The sequence below is a fragment of the Ochotona curzoniae genome, unplaced genomic scaffold, assembly GCF_017591425.1.
Source record: "Ochotona curzoniae isolate NIBS_2020 unplaced genomic scaffold, NIBS_Ocur_1.0 contig_46, whole genome shotgun sequence".
In the NCBI taxonomy this organism is placed as follows: Eukaryota; Metazoa; Chordata; class Mammalia; order Lagomorpha; family Ochotonidae; genus Ochotona; species Ochotona curzoniae.
The window spans coordinates 6,233,361-6,251,595 of NW_024466340.1; the positions used below are offsets into that span (position 1 = coordinate 6,233,361).

Sequence of the window (18,235 nt, forward strand, 5' to 3'; positions counted from 1 at the left end):
GGAGACAAAATTTTAGGTGCTAAATAAAAAATAATCTAAAAAGTCAACTTCCATGTGGTCTAATGCTAATGGGAGCAGTTCTCAACCACACCTTCCCTAATTCCAGCCACGGGGGTGTCAGGGGAGCCACAGTACAACAGTGAAGAAGCCAAACAGAAAACACTGCAAGACTAAGCTACGTACCCGCTTCACTGCGGTCTCAAAGTCTTAAAAGCCACAGCAAACTTGTCCCAAAATGGTCCTCCTTAAATTAAAAACTAAATCCTTTTTTTATTCATAATTGGCAATTTTTTTTTTCAAAATGGGGAGGAGATTTCAGCAGCTAGATGCTTCGTAGAGAACCGCCTGTTCAGAGTGCCATGAGCAGCGGGAAGCTCACGAGCTGCTGACTTAAAGGGGTGGACTTTCCCGAGCGGAAGGGAAGACAAGCGCTCTGAAGCGGCAGTTAGTGGTTCCGGGGTTAGTGAGGAGTCGGGCGCTCGCAACTGAACCTCTCCCTTTACCGTGAACGGCTGCAGCATCTGGAGCTCTCTAAGCTTAAGGCTCAGCTTGCTCTTGTCCTTCCTCAAGGTGCGGTTCTCTGCCTGCGCCTCGAGGAGCTTGGCTGAGATGTGGCTGTTGGTCTTGGCCAGCTGGCTGAGCTCCTTCTGAAGAACGAAGTAGCTGTCTTCTAGCGTCTCCTTCTCCTTGAGGAGCTCGGCCTGCCTCAGCATCAGCTCCCTCTGCTCGGCCAGCAGGCTCTGGTTGTCTTGAGCCACCTGGGCTCTCTCTGCCACGGTCACCTCATGGTTCAGCCGCAGATCTTCCAGGATCTTGGTGAGGCAGCTGTGCAGTTCCTGGAGCTCCGACTTGGACTTGGACAAGGTGGTGAAGTCGCTTTTCAGCGTCTCTATGTTTGCGGCGAGCTGAGAGGTCTCGGCGCTCAGGAGCTCCTTCTCCTTGATGATCTCAGCCACCTTCTGCTCGGCCTGGGCCTTGTCTTGCAGCAGCACAAGCTTCTCAGCCTGCAGCTCCTCAGTGCACGCCCTCAGCCCTGCCGCCTCCTGCTCCAGCAGCACCAGGCGCCCGTGCAGTTTGTTGCTTTCGTACAGAGCCGTCTCGCTCTCCTTGGCCCTGGCCTCCTGCTCCAGCAGCAAGGACTGCTGCAGCGTGTGGATCTCCTCGGTGAGCTTCTGACACTCGTCCTGCAGGTTCAGGCCGTCCCGCAGCAGCATGCTCTTCTCGCAGCAGCACGTCTTCAGCTCCGCGTCCAGACGCTCCCTGGCCTGCAGCATGTCGCCGCGCTCCTTCTCCAGGCTCCTGGCGGCCTCCTGAGCCTCCTGCAGCAACAGGGAGAGGTCGCGCTTGCTCGACGCCAGCTCCTGGTTCTCCCTCTTCCTTTCAAGAAGCTCCTTCTTCAGCGCATCTATGCTACCCAGCAGCTTCATCTTCTCGTGCACCGCGAGCCTTCTATTGGCCGATTCCTGGTCGTATTTCCTCTTCAGGTCTCCGATGGCTTTGATGGAACTCTCTCTCTCTGCTAGTAGATCACCATTTTGCTTCTCCAGGGCCGATTTGTCCTTCAAGAGGCCTTCCTGCTGTTTCTTCAGCTTGGTCAACTTCTGGCACGCCAGCTCCTTCTCGGACACCAGGCTGGTGATCTTCTCGCTCAGGCTCAGCTCGGTGTGGGCGGCCTCTTCCGAGCGTCTGCTGAGCTGCTCGCTCATGACCTTGCTCTCGCTCAGGAGCTCCTCCTTCTCGGCCAGCAGCCGTCTCTCAGAGGCCGCCAGGGACTCCTTCTCGTGCAAGAGCTGGATGCACTCGGAGTCCGTGATGGCCCGGCTGGTCTTGATCTCCTCCAGGAGCTTGGTGAGGCTGGCGTTGCTGGCCTGCAGCTGCCGGGTCTCCAGCTCGGCCTTCCTCAGGGCTTTGCCGGCACAGTCTAGCTGGGCATGCAGCTCGGCAGCTTCAGCACTGAGCAGCTCCTTGACCTGGAGGGCGGCCTCCAGGCTGGCGCTGAGCTTCTCCCGGCCTTGAAGCAGCGCATCCTTCTCCACCTGCAGGTCCCTGTTGCTCTGCAGCAGGCTGTCCCGCTCCACCTGCAAGGTGAGGCACATGCTGTCGAGGCCTGACTGCTTCTCCAGGACTGACCTCTTCTCATTCGTGAGGTCTTCAATCTCCTGAACCAGGGCCTTCTGGTCCCTGGCCAGCTCCTCGTAGGAGCTCTGCAGTTTCTGAATCACGTCGTCCTTGTCTTTCGCCAAGGCCAGGTTCTCGGCCATCAGCTTTCGGATCTGCCCCTCCAGGCGGTCTGTCCCTTCCTGACCCCTCTTGGACTCGGCCAGCAGAGTGTCGTGGCTGAGCTGGAGCTCTTGCATGAGCACCTCAAGGCTCGCCTTGGCGGCCTGCAGAGTGTCATTCTCCACGCTCATCTTCAACACTTCTTCCTGGGCGATACTGATTTCTTTGAGCAATTTCTCTCGTTCCACAGCCAAAGCCTCTTTATCAAGACATTCCTGCTGGTAAGCCTTCTCGGCATCTTGCTTTTCTTCCAAGGCTTTTTCCTTCTTGGAGCTGAGAGCTTCGTTTGCTGACCACAGCTTCTGCTGATCTTCCTGTAGCAAAGCTATTTTGGCCTCCATTTCTACGAGCTTTGATAAAAGCGAGCCTTTTTCTAACTTTAAAGCATTGCCCTCCTGAGCAAGAAGCTGCTTCTCTGACTTCAGGCCCCTCAGCTCCTCTGACATTAGTTCAATTTCTTTTTTGGCTGATGTTAACAAATAAGTTAGCGACTACAGAGACAAAAGGTGGAAAGAATGGAAACGGAAAAATGAAATCAAGCAGACAAACACAAGCCCAGCCTAAATTGTAACACTTAGCATTTTCTACAGTAAACGTCGAAGAGCTGTCTGACAAACTAGATCTGAAGCAAGCAGCACAGTAGCAACTTAGCACTATAATTTGTGAGATTACTTTTTTAAAAAAATTATTACTTATTCTAAAGGCAGAGCTCCAGAGCTCCAGAGAGAGAGAGAAACATATGTTCCATCACTGGTTCATTCCCCAAAGGGTTTGCAATAGCCAGGACAGGGTGGTCTAGAAAACAGAAGCCCCTTCCAGATCTCCCAGATGGGTGCAAGAGCCCAGGGGTGGGAGGCATCTCCTGTTGCTTGCGAAAGCGTAATAGGGAATCTGGATCAGAACTGGCACTTATGGAAAATGCCAGCACTGCAGCTGGAAGCTTTACTTACTGTGCCACAGCACCAGCCCCAACATTACCTCTGATAGCTACTGAAAGTATGATTCTGATGTTAGGGTGTAAGACTCTCTGGCCACATCAATCACCCAGTCATTTAATTCACTGGTAGATTTCCAGAAAAAGTTTTAAAAGTATAATTCAAAAATCTGCAAGAGGACCCAGAGCAATTGCCTAGCAGCTCAGGTCCTCGCCTTGTACATACCAGGATCCCATATGGGTGCCAGTTCTAATCCCAGTGGCCCCGCTTCCCATCCAGCTCTCTGCTTGGGAACCTGGGAAGGCAGTAAAGGATGGCCCAAAGCCTTGGGACCGTGCACCCATGTTGGAGATCCACAAGAAGCTCCTGGCTCCTGGCTTCAGATCAGATCAGCTTTAGACATCGCAACCACTTGGGGAATGAACCAGTAGATGGAAGATCTTTCTCTCTGTTGCTCCTTCTCTGAATATATGATTTTCCAATAAAAATAAATAAATCTTATAGTAATAGTAATAGTAATATAATAGTAATAGTAATAATAATAATAATAATACGGGCCAGCATTTTGGCGCAGTGGCTTATGCTGTTGCCTGGAATGTCGGTGGTCCCCTGAGAACCCAGTCTGAGTCCCTCCTATCCCACTTGTGATCCAGCTCCCTGCAAATAGCCTGGGAAAAGCAACACAGGATGACCCAAGTGTCTGGACCCGTCACCCACAGGGGAGACCTGGATGGAGCTCCTGGCTCAGGTCTGGCCCAGTGCTGGCCACTGCAGCCATATGGAGTAAACCCGAGGATGGAAGATCCCTCTCTGCAACTCCAACTTTCAAAATAAGTAAGTAGATCTTAAAAAAAAAAATACCAAATACACACCAATTTCTAGGCTTTGTGGACTCAAGTGAATAATTATTTTAAACTAAGTAAGAATTTACAGACCTTGGTGCCTACACAAGGACTAGCGTGAGCTTTCTTCAATGATGTGAATGCCCCTCTGTGCTGCCCACTGAACCCCGAACATGTGAGAAGTGGTGAGTGCAGAATTTTAGCTTCATTCAAACTTTAGACTGAAATGGCCTCACGTGGCCAGCAACTACTGTACTGGACAGTACAGCTCTAGAACGTGGGCTCCTGAACTCAGAAGCTGGAGGTTCTGAGGGTCCCATGGGTCTCCTGAGACTGGGCATCAGCTCTGAGGGACACACAGGACAGTGCTGCTGGGCAAACAGCCCGAGGGTGCAGCAGACTCTTCAAAGAGCCAACAACACCTCAGACAGATCTGGACTGGCAGCAGACCTGATCTTCCGGCCAAATGACCACAGGACCATAGGTAAATGGAGACCTTCCACCAACTCTACAATGCTACTGTCTGGTCAGACTGCGACATCTTAAGGGAAATGCTACAGAACTGGCGCTTATTGGATATGGGGAAACACAGGGAGAAAAGATTGGGGAATTCTACCCAGTGCCTCACGGAGACAGGGCGCCCGGGCTGCCAGCAAGTACACATGGGAGACATGGCCTCGTCCATGGTCCAAAGTCCATTTGGTATTTTAACAGGGTTAAAGTTCTGTAACAACTGTTTCCAATTACACCCATGTAGAAGCACTTCTCTCAGAAACAAAGAAAAAGCCACTTAAAAAAATAAATGAATGAAACAGAAGAAAGACTGATCATTCAGTTACTGGAATCGAAAACTACACTGGGAAAATACAACCCAGCCCAACACAGACCAGGATCTCAGCTCTTTCCTGAGGCCCCCACCTCGAATAGCCCACGGATTTTTCTTCATTAAACTTTGCTACCTTATCACTAAAAATGAATGAACCAACCACCCAACAAGCACTATGCTGAGGCACAGATATGCTCCAACACAAGTAGATGAAGGGCTACTCCACTGAGTGACACGCTCTCTCAGCGCCCAGCGTCTAGCTGCCTTGTCCATCAGCTCACAGCACCTCCTGGGGACACTGAAAAGCCTGCTCTGGAAGCCTAGTGGCTGAAGTTCTCGTCTTGCATGTCACCAGTTCATGTCCCTGCTGTTCCACTGCCCATCTAGCTCCCTGCTAGTGGCCTGGAAAAGCAATCGTGGATGGTCCAAAACCTTGGGATCCTGTGCCCACATGGGAGACCCAGAAGAAGCTCCTGGATTCGGATCAGTCAGCTTTAGCTGTTGTAGCCACTTGGGTAGTAAATCAACAGACGAAAGATCTTTCTTTCTCTCCCCTTCTCTCTGTATATCTGCCTTTTCAATAAAAATAAATTTTATAAAAAAAAAAAAAAGAGAGAGGCCCGGCAATGTGGCCTAGCGACTAAAATCCTTGCCTTGAATGCCCCGGGATCCCCTATGGACACCGGTTCTAATTCCGGTGGCCCCACTTCCCATCCAGCTCCCTGCTTGTGGCCTGGGAAAGCAGTCGACTATGGCCCAAAGCCTTAGGACCCCACACCCGTGTGGGATACCTGGAAGTAGTTCCTGGATCCTGGCTTCGGATCGGCATAGCATCGGCCATTGCGCTCACTTGGGGAGTGAATCATCGGACGGAAGATCTTCCTCTCTGTCTCTCCTCCTCTCTGTATATCTGACTTTCCAAAACATAAAATAAATCTTTAAAAAAAAAAAAAAAAAAAAAGAGAGAGAGAGAAAGAAGAGAAAAAAGACCCTGACCCACAGAGCTCTGTCTTGGTTGCCCTGAGAGACTTCTGCAGCCAAGCTCTGCCCAGTCCTGGCTCCCTGGCTACAGCTGTGGCCTCTGCCTCCCACTGCTCTGCAGGCCTCTCCCCACTCCAGTTTCAGGTGGCATTAAGCTCGGCCAAGAGCAAGCCATGTGCTTTCCCACACCAGAGCCCACCACAAGCAGGTAGAGGATGCTAAGGCCACCTGAAAAGCTGTGACAGCTGTGTAGCAAACAGCATGGGGACAGGTGGTGATGGCTACACAGGACCCCCCCTTCGGGAAAACACCTGTAGCTGTCACCATTCCTGAAAAGCAGTAGCAAAGGGTAGAGGATGTGGAAGTCACAAGAAATGTGATCGCCACCCTGCCAGGAACCGCGGCCTGAGTCAGCGAGGCCAGAGGTCTGTGGCCCTAGAGCCCCCTACGGCCTCAGCACAGGGCGTGGCGAACTACCGGGCAGCGACCACTCCCTCCCGGGACGCACTTTGGCCTTGTCAGCTTGTGTCCTCAGCTCCTCCATCTCCTGCTGCAAGTCTCTGTTCTCCTGCTGGGCGGCCTTGAGCTTCTCCTCAGCGTCCAGCAGCATCTTCTGCAGGTTCTGCAGCGTTTCCTCATGCTGCGCTTTCATCTCCGAGCTGGCTTTCTCGTACCTGGCCTTCAGGTCCTGACACTGGTTGTGGCTTGTTTCCACCTGCTTTTCCTGCAGGAATCACAAGAGAAGAGGTGAGTTGCCCAGTCAGATTTAGACCGCCCCTGCCTTCCATGCCAGCAGGAAGTCCCACCTCTTCTCCCCTTACCAGGTCCAGCACTTTCTGCTGCATTTCTCTTTTCTCTTCTTCATGCTTTCCGGCTGCTTCTTGCTGGCTCTGCTCGGCCTTGAGAGCTGCTTCTCCAATGCTTTTCTGCAGAAAACTCGCATTTTCATTGGCTTTTGTCAGTTTCAGCTGTAATTCTTCTACACATCTACAGTAAGTTTTAATACAAACTGTGACTTCTCAGAAAAAAAATTAGAATTCTACTGAAAACATATTACTAATAATAATTATATTAATGATGACAAAAATCCACAAATACTTAATACTACCCAAAACAGGCTAACTAAACAACAGAGGTAAGCATTTAGCCTTGTACTTCAGACACTGGTTACACCGCCTGCCACCCACACAGGCGTTCACAGGGCTCAGTACTGGCTCTGGCTCGGGACTCGGGCTTCACACAGATGGCAGAGCTGGGGCTGAGGCGAGGTGACAGTAGGGATGGCTGCTGCCACTCCTGTGGGAGACCTGGATGGAGTTTCTGCATCCAGCCCGTGGCCCAGCCCAACCTCGGCCAGGTGCCAGGAACTCCACATGGCTCGCAGTAAGCCAAGTGGCTGGGCCATCTTCCTCTGCCTGCCCCAGTGCCATTCGCAGGCTGCTGGATTGGAAGCCAAGCTTCAAACCAGCATTTTAATATGGGATGCCAGCAGCTGCTGAACTCACTGTACCACAAGGCCGGCCGCATGCAGACACTCTGACATAGCCACACGCACCTCTCCTTCAGTCGCAGCTCATCGTTCATTCTGCTCAGCTGGGAGGAGTTGTCTCCTGACATCTTCATTATCTCTGCAATGTCTTTTTCCAGTTTTTCTTTCGCCTTGACCAACTGTTCTTCTCTTTCATCTCTCTCTCTGAACTTGGCCTCCATATCTGAGTGCAAATGGAAACAGGAGTAAACTGAGCACAACATCCTTGCTTGAGGAACATGTGCAAAAATATCACCTTCTAACAAAGACAACGGACAGTAAGACAGACCGCAAAAGGGAGAGAGGTGAGGGAAAGGAGGTGGGAGGCTCAGCACGGAGATGCTGACAGTTCAGCACAGACCTGAAGGACGTGAGGAAAGAGTGCCAAGGCTCTGGGACAGGAAGATGCTGGGAACGCACGCGTAGCAGCAAGGAGGCCCATACAGCTCGAGAGTAACAAGTGCAGGGAAGGAACACTGAGACGAGACCCCGGAGCTGGCGGGGCCTGACCACAGCAGCTCAAGTCCGGCAGGAGGAGGTGGGGCTGCTAGAGGGGCACGGGCAGAGAGGGGCAGGGCAAGAGCATAAGCAGGGACCAACGGTTGGGCTGGGATCAAGGACAGCAGTGGGAATGGCGAGACCACAAAACGAAGAGAACGTGCAGAAGCTTATAGGTCTCAGACAGGTGTCGCTCAACATGTGGCCACCCAGAGCGGAGGACACCGGTGTCAGTGTGATGAGCTGCGAGGATTTCAGCGCCCGAGAAGTCTACCACAGAGCCAGTGCTTAGCAACCAAAGACAACACCTTACCTGCTAAGTTTTCTCTCAGCTTCTCCACTTCTGAAGACAGTAGGTTAAACTCTTCTTCCTTTTGGTGTAACTTATTAATAGTTTCTATTTAGGATAAAATTAGAGAATTTTAATATATTTCATCTGTTCTTGGTTGCCTTATAATCCAACTAAATCATATAAGAGCTAAGAACACAGAAATACAAAGTCTCACTGTCCATGACCCTAAGATCCAGCACACAGCCCTCTCCTGTCACAGTGCAGCTGGACATCGGGGCTTCTGGGCACCCCTTCATATTCAGTTCTCCTCACTGAAGCAAGCCCAGTGAGATTCTTAATGATGGATGTTTAAGCAACCAGCACTGTGACACAGAGAATTAAGCTACTGCTTATGACACTGGCATCCTATATCAGAGGGCTGGTCCAGCTCCCTGCAAACGCGCCGGAAGAGGCAGCAGACGACAGCCCGCGTGCCAGGGCCCTGACACCAACACGGCAGTCGGGACAGATGACAGCCCGTGTGCTGGGGCCCTGACACTGACACGGCAGTTGGGACTGAAGTATCTGGCTCCCGTTTTCAGCCTGGGCCAGATACGCCTATTGTGGTTATTTGGGAAATGAACCAGCAGAAGGAAGCTTGCTTGCTCACTCTCTTCCAGAAAAACAAGAAATTATATAAACAAAACAATAATTTCCCTAAGAACACTCACATTTAAAAAAAAAAAACTACTTTTTATTGGAAAGTCAGATTATACGGAAAGAACAGAAAGATCTTCCATCTGCTGGTTCACTCCCCAAGTGGCAGCAACTGCCAGAGCTGAGCTGATCCAAAGCCAGGAGCCAGGAGCTTCTTGTGGGTCTCCAACATGGGTGCAGGGTCCCAAGGCTTTGGGCTGTCCTCAACTGCTTTCCCAGACCACAGGCAGGGAGCTGGATGGGAAGTGAAACAACCAGGACATGAACTGGTGCCCACATAAAATCCTGGGAGTAAAAGACAAGGGCTTTACCCACTAGGCTACCGTACTGGGCCCAGAATGCTTATGTTTTAATATAGAAGGAAGGGACAAACTGGGTTTGAGGCTTCAGGATGGCAATGCCTGTGCCCTGCAGGCACTTGCAGGGCTTTGGAATAAGACTGCCGGCAGCGCCTACTCTGTGCATTCAAGGCCAACTCCAGTGAGAGCAGGATGCACCCCAAGTGACACATCCACCCTCGAGAAAGACGCACCTTGCATACTTCTCTGAACAGAGACCGCCTCCTCGGAAGCATCAGCAAACTTTTCTTTCTAAAAAAAAAAAAAAATCGGTCCATCAGAATAGAAAGACTTCTAATAATGAAAGCTTCCATCAGGCACAACTATGATACCATTTACTTCTGCTACTAGTTTCACTTTATTAAAATAACACAAACCTGAAGGCAATAATTCTTTTTCTCCTTTTTTGGGGGGTGGGAGGAAGGATCATGATTTATTTTATTTTTATGTGAAAGGTAGAGTTCAAAGTGAGAGGGAAGACAGAGAGAGATCCATTGACTCACTCCCCAATAGACACAATGGCTAGAGCTGAGCTAATTTGAAGCCAGGAGCTTCTTCCGGGTCTCCCACACGGGTACAGGGTCCCAGGGTTTTAGACCGGCTTCTGCTGCTTTCTCGGGCCACAAGCAGGGAGCTGGATGGGAAGTGGAGCAGCCGGGACATGAATGGCGCCCATATGGAACATCAGTGGTGCAGGCAACAACTCTTAGACATGCACATTACAGTGAAGCCATGTGTGTGTGTGTGTGTGTGCGTGCACGTGTGCATACGTATCGGCAGCTTAACCCACTGTGCTAACATACAAGAGCAGCACCGAGGAACACTCATTAAGAATCCTCCTGGTGTGGTCAGCTCTGCCTTCATCTCAGGATGTGCAGAGGATTGTCCTTCCTCAAGCTTGGCCTTCTTGGGAGAGAACACTCTGAACAAAGGTGATCTGCACACCTGAGAATCGGCAGTGCACACGGGCTCGCGTGGGCTCGCGTGGGCTCGCACGGGCCTAGATCCCGTCCTCTCACGGAAGCAAGCCTGGGGCTCTGCTTACTCCTCCAGGCACCTTCCTTCCTTTCTCTCCCTCCATGTATGTGAAAGATGACATGAACTGAAAAGCAAATTCATACAGGAAACTAAATCACAAAACTGACTCTCAGGTCAACGCCTTCTCTCAAAATGCAGCAAAAGCATGTTGACACTGATGGAAGTGTTCCCTAGCACACCTGTCTACTGAGTATTTAAGAGAACATTTACACTGACAGAGGTGTTTTCCACGTACACGTGTCAACTGAGTATTTAAAAAATATATCTTATAACTACTGAACTATCAAAACCACTTGAGCAAGAACCTCGGAGCATAACCTACATCTGGGACCTGGGGAGGGTGGGAAATTGGGTGGGCCTTCTCCCTCAATTCCCCCCTTTAAACATGAAGGAAAGAATATGGAAATAGCAGTCTTACCCACTTTACTAAGGACCTTGAACCTTTTTACCCTAATTAACTACGTAAAGATTGTCAAAAATAAAAATTTTTTTTAATTAAAAACAAATTGTATCTTAAGGGGCCAACACCGTGGAATGGTGGGTTTGGCTGCCACTTGCAACATCAGCATCCTGTATGGACATTGGTTTGAGTCTTGGCTGCTCCACTTCCAATCCAGCTCCCTGCTAACGCGTGGAGAAAGCAGTGAGGGACTGCCCACATGGCAGACCTGGAGGAGGCTCGCGGCTCTGTCTGGCCCAGTTCAGTCATCCTGGCCACCTGAGGGCTGAACTGCTGAATGAGATCGACCTCTCTCCTTCACTAACAAGCAAGCAATCACGGCCTTGTGACAAAGGAACCCAATTTCAGGCTCGGCTTTAACTTGTCTTCACTTCTATAGTCACGTGCAGAGAGCAGGTTCACACCAGCAAGGACAAGTTGGTTCTGCCACATTCATACATTCACTTCGCGCAGCTGTGAGCTGCCTGCTGCGGTCTACAGGGACCGGGAGCACGCAGGGTGCTGGGAGGAGACCCAGCTCCTCCACCGCCCGACGCCTGGGGTCTGCAGGACTGATCATGAGAAAGATCAGGGGTTTGGTGCAACAGGCAAAGCAGGAAGGAAGAAAACTGAGGAACGATAAGGTAAAATAGGTCTAAGCTTGAAACTAAGGGGGAAAAAAGAACATAAACAAAAGGAAAAGTAATTTTATGAGATGCCATAAACTGCGTCATAAGAAAGAATTCCTGCAATTGTTTCAACTAGTGGGCTTGGGGAGGCAGCAGCTGCCCCGCAACAGAGGGCGCCGGTGGCCCAGGCCGCTCGTTGCCAGGGACCTGTGCAGGATGTGCTGAGCAACTGTCGGAGCATCCAAAGCAGCAGCTACCAAGGCAAGCGTACAGGTCGCAAAAAAAGAGGGAAAAGACAATACCTACCTTTGTGACTAGCTGGGGTTGGGGCCAGACCCCCCCCAGGTCATTACTTGCCCACAGCTAACAGTCCACCAGAACACGGCCTCAGGGGGCACAGGAGCCGCTCAGCAGCTCTGGCTTACTTCAGGGGCAACAGCTTTCTCTCTCAAACCAAAAGCAGCGCGCACCTTGAGCTTTGGCTTTCCGGCAGGGTACTTACCAAGACCTGGAGTTCTGCTTCCAAGGCCTCTTTCACGTGACTGACTTCACTCAAGTTCTCCTCGAGTTTAGTAAGTTTTAACTCCTTCCCCTGGAGCTCTTTGGTAACGCTACTAGCCTAACACACAGAATCACATGGTACAGAAGCCAATGAACAGAAGGAAACAAAAAATGGATGAGAATAAAACAAAACAAAATAAATGTATGAGAAACAAACGCATCAAAACAAAGCTGAACGGAATAAAACGTTGGGTTTTCTTAAATCCAAAGAAGCCCATGACTTATCAATCACATCTAGGTAGGAATGCCTAATGGCTTCTTCCGAATTGCCTGACTCCTGACTCTTCCCTAAGCCCGCTCTTGGAATGCCAGCACGAGGACAGCACGACTGCTCTCTAATATTTAAAATAAAAATTTAAAACCACTTCACAATAATCATTAAAAACTGGGCTTTTGGGCCGGGCACGATAGTGTAGTGGTTAAAGTCCTCGCCTTGAACATCCGAGATCCCATATGGGCGCCGGTTTTAATCCTGGCAGCTCTGCTTCCCATCCAGCTCCCTGTCTGTGGCCTGGGAAAGCAGTCAAATACGGCCCAAAGCCTTAGGACCCTGCACCCAGGTGGGAGAACCAGAAGAAGCTCCTGGCTCCTGGCTTCGGATTGGCTCAGTTTGGGCTCTTGCGGTCACTTGGAGACTGAACCATCGGATGGAAGATCTTCCTCTCTGTCTCTCCTCCTCTCTGTATATCTGCTTTTCCAATAAAAATAAATAAATCTTTTAAGAAAAAAAAAAACTGGGCTTTCACTATTTCTCAAGGTGAGAGACCCAGCTGGAGCGAGCATCAGCCTCCTGTCTGATCAGGATTCTGGAAGCATAGGAGGAGACTTGAGGAAAATGTTGTATAGCCTGTTCGTGACCCTCATTTAACCATCACAACTCTTCCTTCTCCTGCAGACAGCTCCAGGAATTCAGCTAGCACCTCCACAGGGAAGGGACGACTTCAAGATGGACAACCCATCAAGATCAAATTGACATATGTGACAAGGCTCTTGGTGAAGACACGGAGCTGCTGTTGCTTCCTGTGGCTTCCCAGGCTCTGGCCAAAGGCACACCTGTCTAGTCTCCTGTGATCAGGACAGAGCCAGGGCTGTGGCCACCCCCCAGCCAACACACAAGGTGACAGTGCAGCTGGGAAGCAAGGGAGCTATTATCAGCCTCTCACTTGTTCTTTCACTCGTTTATCTGAACACCATCACTTTGGGGGAACTCTCTGTTCTAAACAGAGGTTACAGATGAGAGCTAAGCTTCCACAGTACAGCCCAATGATAAAGTGAAGGAATTCCTAGATAACAGGAAATTAACACAAATCCACACATTTGGGCCACAGGTTCTCTAGTCTCCTCAGATGGGCCAAGTCCCAGATTCTTGGAAGATGTTATGCCACACCCAACGGGGGGGCATGGGGCAAGGCACCTCGTTCTAATCAAATCAGGGATGAAGGCTTGGGCTGTCACAACTCAAAAGTAACACATGATCCAAACTAAGAACGCCCAGTGGAGAAAAACAGAAGATGACATGGATACAAACCTTGCCGCTTTCGGCGTCCCTCTCCATCTCTAAAGCTTCTACCTGCTTCCTGGCCGCCTGGAGCTGCTGCCTAAGCGTCTCCATTTGCGATTTACCTTCGGAACTGGCCTTCTCAAGGGCGTCCAGATCCAAGAGCTTCTCTTTGGCGGCCGCGAGCTGTGATGTAAAATCATCAATGACCTTGGTTTGCTCAGTGCATCTGGCTTGCAGTACCTCTAGCTCCTTTACCTTGGTCTCGGCCTCCTGCAGTCTGTTTAGCGTGTCTTCCATCTCTACGAGGTGCTGGTCTTCTGCCCTGTCCAGCTTGGACTTGAGGGCTTCCAAACTGTCCTCCTTTTCCTTGACGACCTTCAGCAGCTTCGTCCTCAGGGCGTCCAGCTCTTTAGCGTGAGCAGACCGCTCAGAGTCTTGTCTGCTCTGCAGACTGTCTATCTCGTGCTGGTAATCCAGTCTCATTTGCTCTATTTGCGTTTTTAACTCGGCAAACTCTGCCGTCTCTGTCCCGACACCCTTGCTGAAGGACACCTGGAGCTCCTCCATGGCCTGCTGGTGGGACGCGATAGCAGTCTCCAGCTTCGACTTCCACAGCGCGATCACGTCCGAGTTCTCTTTGTTGGCGTGATCAAGCTTGCTTTTCAAGGACTCATTCTCCTTGCAGAGCTTCTCGGTGGTGGCCTGAAGACTTCTCACCTCCTTCTGAAAGGTTTCTTCCTGGGTTCCCAAATGCTCCTTCAGAGAAGCCACTTCTTTCTGGTGGTCAGCCTGGGTGACTTCCAATTTCTCTTGCAAAGAACTTATCTCTTGCAAAAGGGAGAGCGACATGTCCACATCGCCGGCAGGTTTGCTGGACTCCAGGCGTCTTCGGAGCTCTGCTACTTCCTGTACCCTTAATGCTAGGTCTTTCTCCAGTTCCATTATACGTGACTTTTCTGACACCGTGGCCACCTAGTAACAGCAGTCCAAAGAAGAAGGGATCATTTAAACAGCAAATCATGGATGATTTTATTTTCTTAAACACCCCGGCCCCCGGATCTTAAATCACTCCCCCATCTCCCACAGCAGTCAAGCTCTTACCAGTGTTTACAGCCAGTAAGTTCTCTGACCCTACCAGTGATGTAAGCCTGATTCTGGTAGCTCCAATCCAAGACTATGAATCTTGGGTACGCTTCCATACGTCTGAGATGCTTCAGAAATGTAAAACTGATGTTGAGTTTAACTCTAACATATACTTTTCTCTCTAAAGAAGCAGGGACCAAGGAAGCACCAACCAACCAATCGTTACATTAGCAGCAACAGAAACTCCCAGAGCTCTTTGATGCATCTTGCTGCTTGGAAAAAGGATGCTCCTCGTCCTACCAGTCTCTTCCCCGCCACCTCACCCTTGCTGTACAGAAGCTGAGCTTCTCTTGGTGGGGAGGGGATCTCACAGAACTGCGTGTCCCGGCCAGCAGCTGTCAGCCACACGTGGCTTCCGAGCATTGAAAAGGGGCTCAGCTGAAGGGAGATGTGCTAGAAGCATACAACACACATCATAGCTTGAAAACATAGAAGAGAAAGGAACATAAAGTATTTTGCTAATACTTCTTTGTATTGAGGACACGGGAAAATGGTAATATTGTGTGAATTGGCTTAAATATATTAGTAAACTTAATTTCACCCGTAACTTACTAAAAAGTGAAGTGTAGTACCAAAAAATCATGAGCTGCGCTTCCGTATAAAAGGTCTAAAATCACCTGTTGAATGTTTCAATGAATATCACGTCACCTGTAGAATAAAAACCTCCACTGGACAATGTAGGGTTAATTTACTAACCTGTTCTCTTGAAGACAAAGAAGGATAAGTACTTACCTGCAATCATAGGTAAGAATCAGACCCCGAGTCCCCTTTCGGATTTTAGTTCTACAATTCTATCAGCATTGTGATGTCCAAATCTCATTCCCCCAACCCAGTGGTTCGCAGGTGTAACTGTACACACATGAACTACCTGGAATGTGAGTCTGAAATGCAACTTCCCAGCTGCCCCACATACTTTGATTCCGTTTGAGCTCTGGAGTTTAAAAAAGTAAACACCCCAGGGCTAGGAAAAACACTAACTTTTATCTTTCGGTCTTAGAAAATCATTTCCAGCTATCACCTGTTAAAATAATTTACCCCACTGAACACATGGAAAATAGTATCTTTAGGTATAAAAATTCATTTGACTAATCTGGGAAATAGAAGAAAACATAAATACTTCTAAAACTTCAATGAGTCCTGTATTTCTAAAATCCCAAACTTAATCTCCCATTTGGCTTTTACTGGGACAAAAAGCAACCAGCCTGCTTCTTTCCTTTCTTCTTTTTACCTTCAAGGTGTGATATCAGTAAAATATCCACAAGGGAAAAGGAAAAAAAGGTCCTGGCACGATGGCTCAGTGCCTAAATCCTCGCCTTGCACACACCAGGATCCCATATGGATATTGTTTTGAATTCTAGCTGCTCCACTTCCCATTCAGCTCCCTGCCTGTGGCCTGGGAAAACAGTAGAACATGGCCCAAAGCCTTGGGACCCTGCACCCACATGGCAGACCCAGAGGAAGCTCCTGGCTCCTGGCTTTAGGTTGGCTCAGCTCCAACCACTGCGGCCACTTGCAGAGTGAACCAATGGGTGGAGGATCTTCCTGTCTTTCTCTCCTCTTCTCTTTAACTCTGCTTTTCCAATAAAAACAAGCAAATACTTAAAAAGAAAAAGAGGAAAAGAAAACATTTAGGCCTCTAAAATTGCACAATCAAGTCCTAGAACAGTTTAAGAGCTAACCAGAACTGCTGTGCTTCATGGTTATGCAAAGATATTCCAAGCCTGCAGAAGATGGATTTAAGAGAGAGGTGCAGGGCTGGGGTAGGTGTACAGAGCAGCTATGAAGATGGTGCTGCAGACACCTGCACTGCATATCACAGTGCTTGGGTCTGAGCTTGGTCTCTTCCCGAGACCAGCTTCCTGCTGGTGCACAGCTTTGGAACAGCAGAGGGTAACCCGGGGCCCACCTCGAAGACCAGGACTGAGTTCCAGGCTCTTGGCTTTTCTGCCTGACTCAGCTCTGGCTATTCCAAAACTTACTTGGAAAGCAGAGAGAAAGAGAAAAAAAACCCCTTCCATCTGCTGGCTCACTCCCCCAGATACCTGCCACACTCAAGGTTGAGCCAGCCAAAGACAGGACTTACACCCTGGTCTCCCACATGAACAGTAAGGGTCCCAGGATTCATGCTTCCTCTGCTGCCTCCCAAAATGCCCACGAAGAAGCTAAGCAGCTAGGATGTAAACTGGCATTCCAACATGAAAAGTTCTCAGCCATGGCTTGATTCACTGTGCCACACACCACTCCCAGTTAACTGGCTTATTTCAGAAGCAGGGTAATAAAGGAGCAAGTGAGGGAAGGAGGTAGGGGAAGAGAGAGGGAGGGAGACAGATCGTCCAGCCACTGTTCCACTCCTCAAATGGCTGTGACAGCTGGGGCTGAGCCAGGCACCAACAAAGAGCAGAGAATACCACCTTTGTTTCCCATGTGGGTGGCAAGGGCCCAAGAACTGGGGTGACCCTTCACTGCCTTCCCAGGAGCATGATCTGGTGGAGCAGCTGAGAATCAAACAAGTCCTCCTAAGGTGTGCTAGGGTTGCAGGTGGCCCCTCAACCCACTGTACCACCACATCCACATCCAGTTTTTTCATAATCTGCATTTTCCATGATTTTTTTTTTTTGAGGGCAGAGTCATCAGCATGAATTTTGGAAAGTTTAGCATTGACTTTTAATTTTATTGTCCACAAACTTCCTGAAGTATCCTTGTCATTCTTATCCAAGAATAGAGGCTAAGAAAATGTCATAGAAAAAACTGAAAAAAGAAAAAAAAGTGTGATTTTTCTTTCTGTGGACTTTCGTAAAACCTTTAGCATTTCTACTTGTAATTTTACTTCCCAGAGCGTAAACCACCTGTGCATCTGCCTCTCCCAACTGCTGGAGGCCATGCAATGTGGGAGTCACTTCTTGTCCCCAACTAGCATCACCACAGCACTGGGCGTGCCTGCTGACATCCCATGGTGAGCTGACTTAGCAGCTGACAGGAGCTGTAAAGGGCTTGCTCAGAGGGACGTGGTGGCTGTTCCCATGCTTGACAACACAAGTGTGAAGGGCCAGCAGCTACCTCTGTCATGAGAAGAGACAGGCTCTCCTCGGTGGGCTCAGAACCCTGTGCTGTGAGTGCAGAAAGCAAGCGTGAGAGCTGCTTGCCAACAAAACTAAGACACAGGAGATGAGGTCAGAGTTTAAAGAAACACACATCCTTACATTGCCAGCAGGCCACACAAAGGGCTGGGCCCACCTGCGCCTTCTAGTTCCCACATTGAGTCTTTGCCTCTCAGGAAACAGACAGCAGAGCTGTCATTCACCACCCTATCCCCTCTTTCATTCTTAAATACCTAGGAGAAATGTTTAACTATAAGGCAAATGAGACAAAAACACAATGTAGGAAAGAAAAATGAACTCACTGGATTATTAGATAAGTCAGTGATTTCTTGTTAAGAGAAATTGCTACAATCAGGATCTCAAATTTGTTCAGATACAAGGTGATTTTTCAAAGTTTAAAGTTTAGATCTAGGCAGTTTAGGCAATCAGTTAAATTCATGATTTAAAAGTGTGTGTGGACACTTATTTTATATGAATATGAGTGCCACATAACTCTTCAAGGACAAAACAAACACAGGTACAAATCAAGCTCCCCATTCCCCAGCCGCGTGCTGTGACCCTGGACACACTGCTTCACGTCCGCGCGGCGGTGTTCTCATGGGAAGCAGGA

At 49.4% G+C, this 18,235-nt stretch overlaps 1 protein-coding gene across 4 annotated transcripts in view; it reads right to left on the reverse strand.

Annotated features, from left to right (window-relative positions):
- The window catches only part of CLIP1 (CAP-Gly domain containing linker protein 1), an 82,016-nt gene that overhangs the window by 24,425 nt on the left and 39,356 nt on the right, over positions 1 to 18,235 (reverse strand). For 3 of the 4 annotated variants that reach the window (XM_040987067.1, XM_040987066.1, XM_040987065.1), the window contains 7 exons: positions 13,412 to 14,356; positions 11,825 to 11,941; positions 9,411 to 9,468; positions 8,204 to 8,287; positions 7,420 to 7,576; positions 6,686 to 6,851; positions 6,373 to 6,588 (listed from right to left, as the gene is read on the reverse strand). In XM_040987067.1, coding sequence (XP_040843001.1) covers positions 6,373 to 6,588; positions 6,686 to 6,851; positions 7,420 to 7,576; positions 8,204 to 8,287; positions 9,411 to 9,468; positions 11,825 to 11,941; positions 13,412 to 14,356 — 1,743 coding nt within the window. Of the gene's footprint in view, positions 1 to 503; positions 2,772 to 6,372; positions 6,589 to 6,685; positions 6,852 to 7,419; positions 7,577 to 8,203; positions 8,288 to 9,410; positions 9,469 to 11,824; positions 11,942 to 13,411; positions 14,357 to 18,235 lie in introns of all 4 variants that reach the window. The other variant, XM_040987063.1, reaches the window with a different exon arrangement.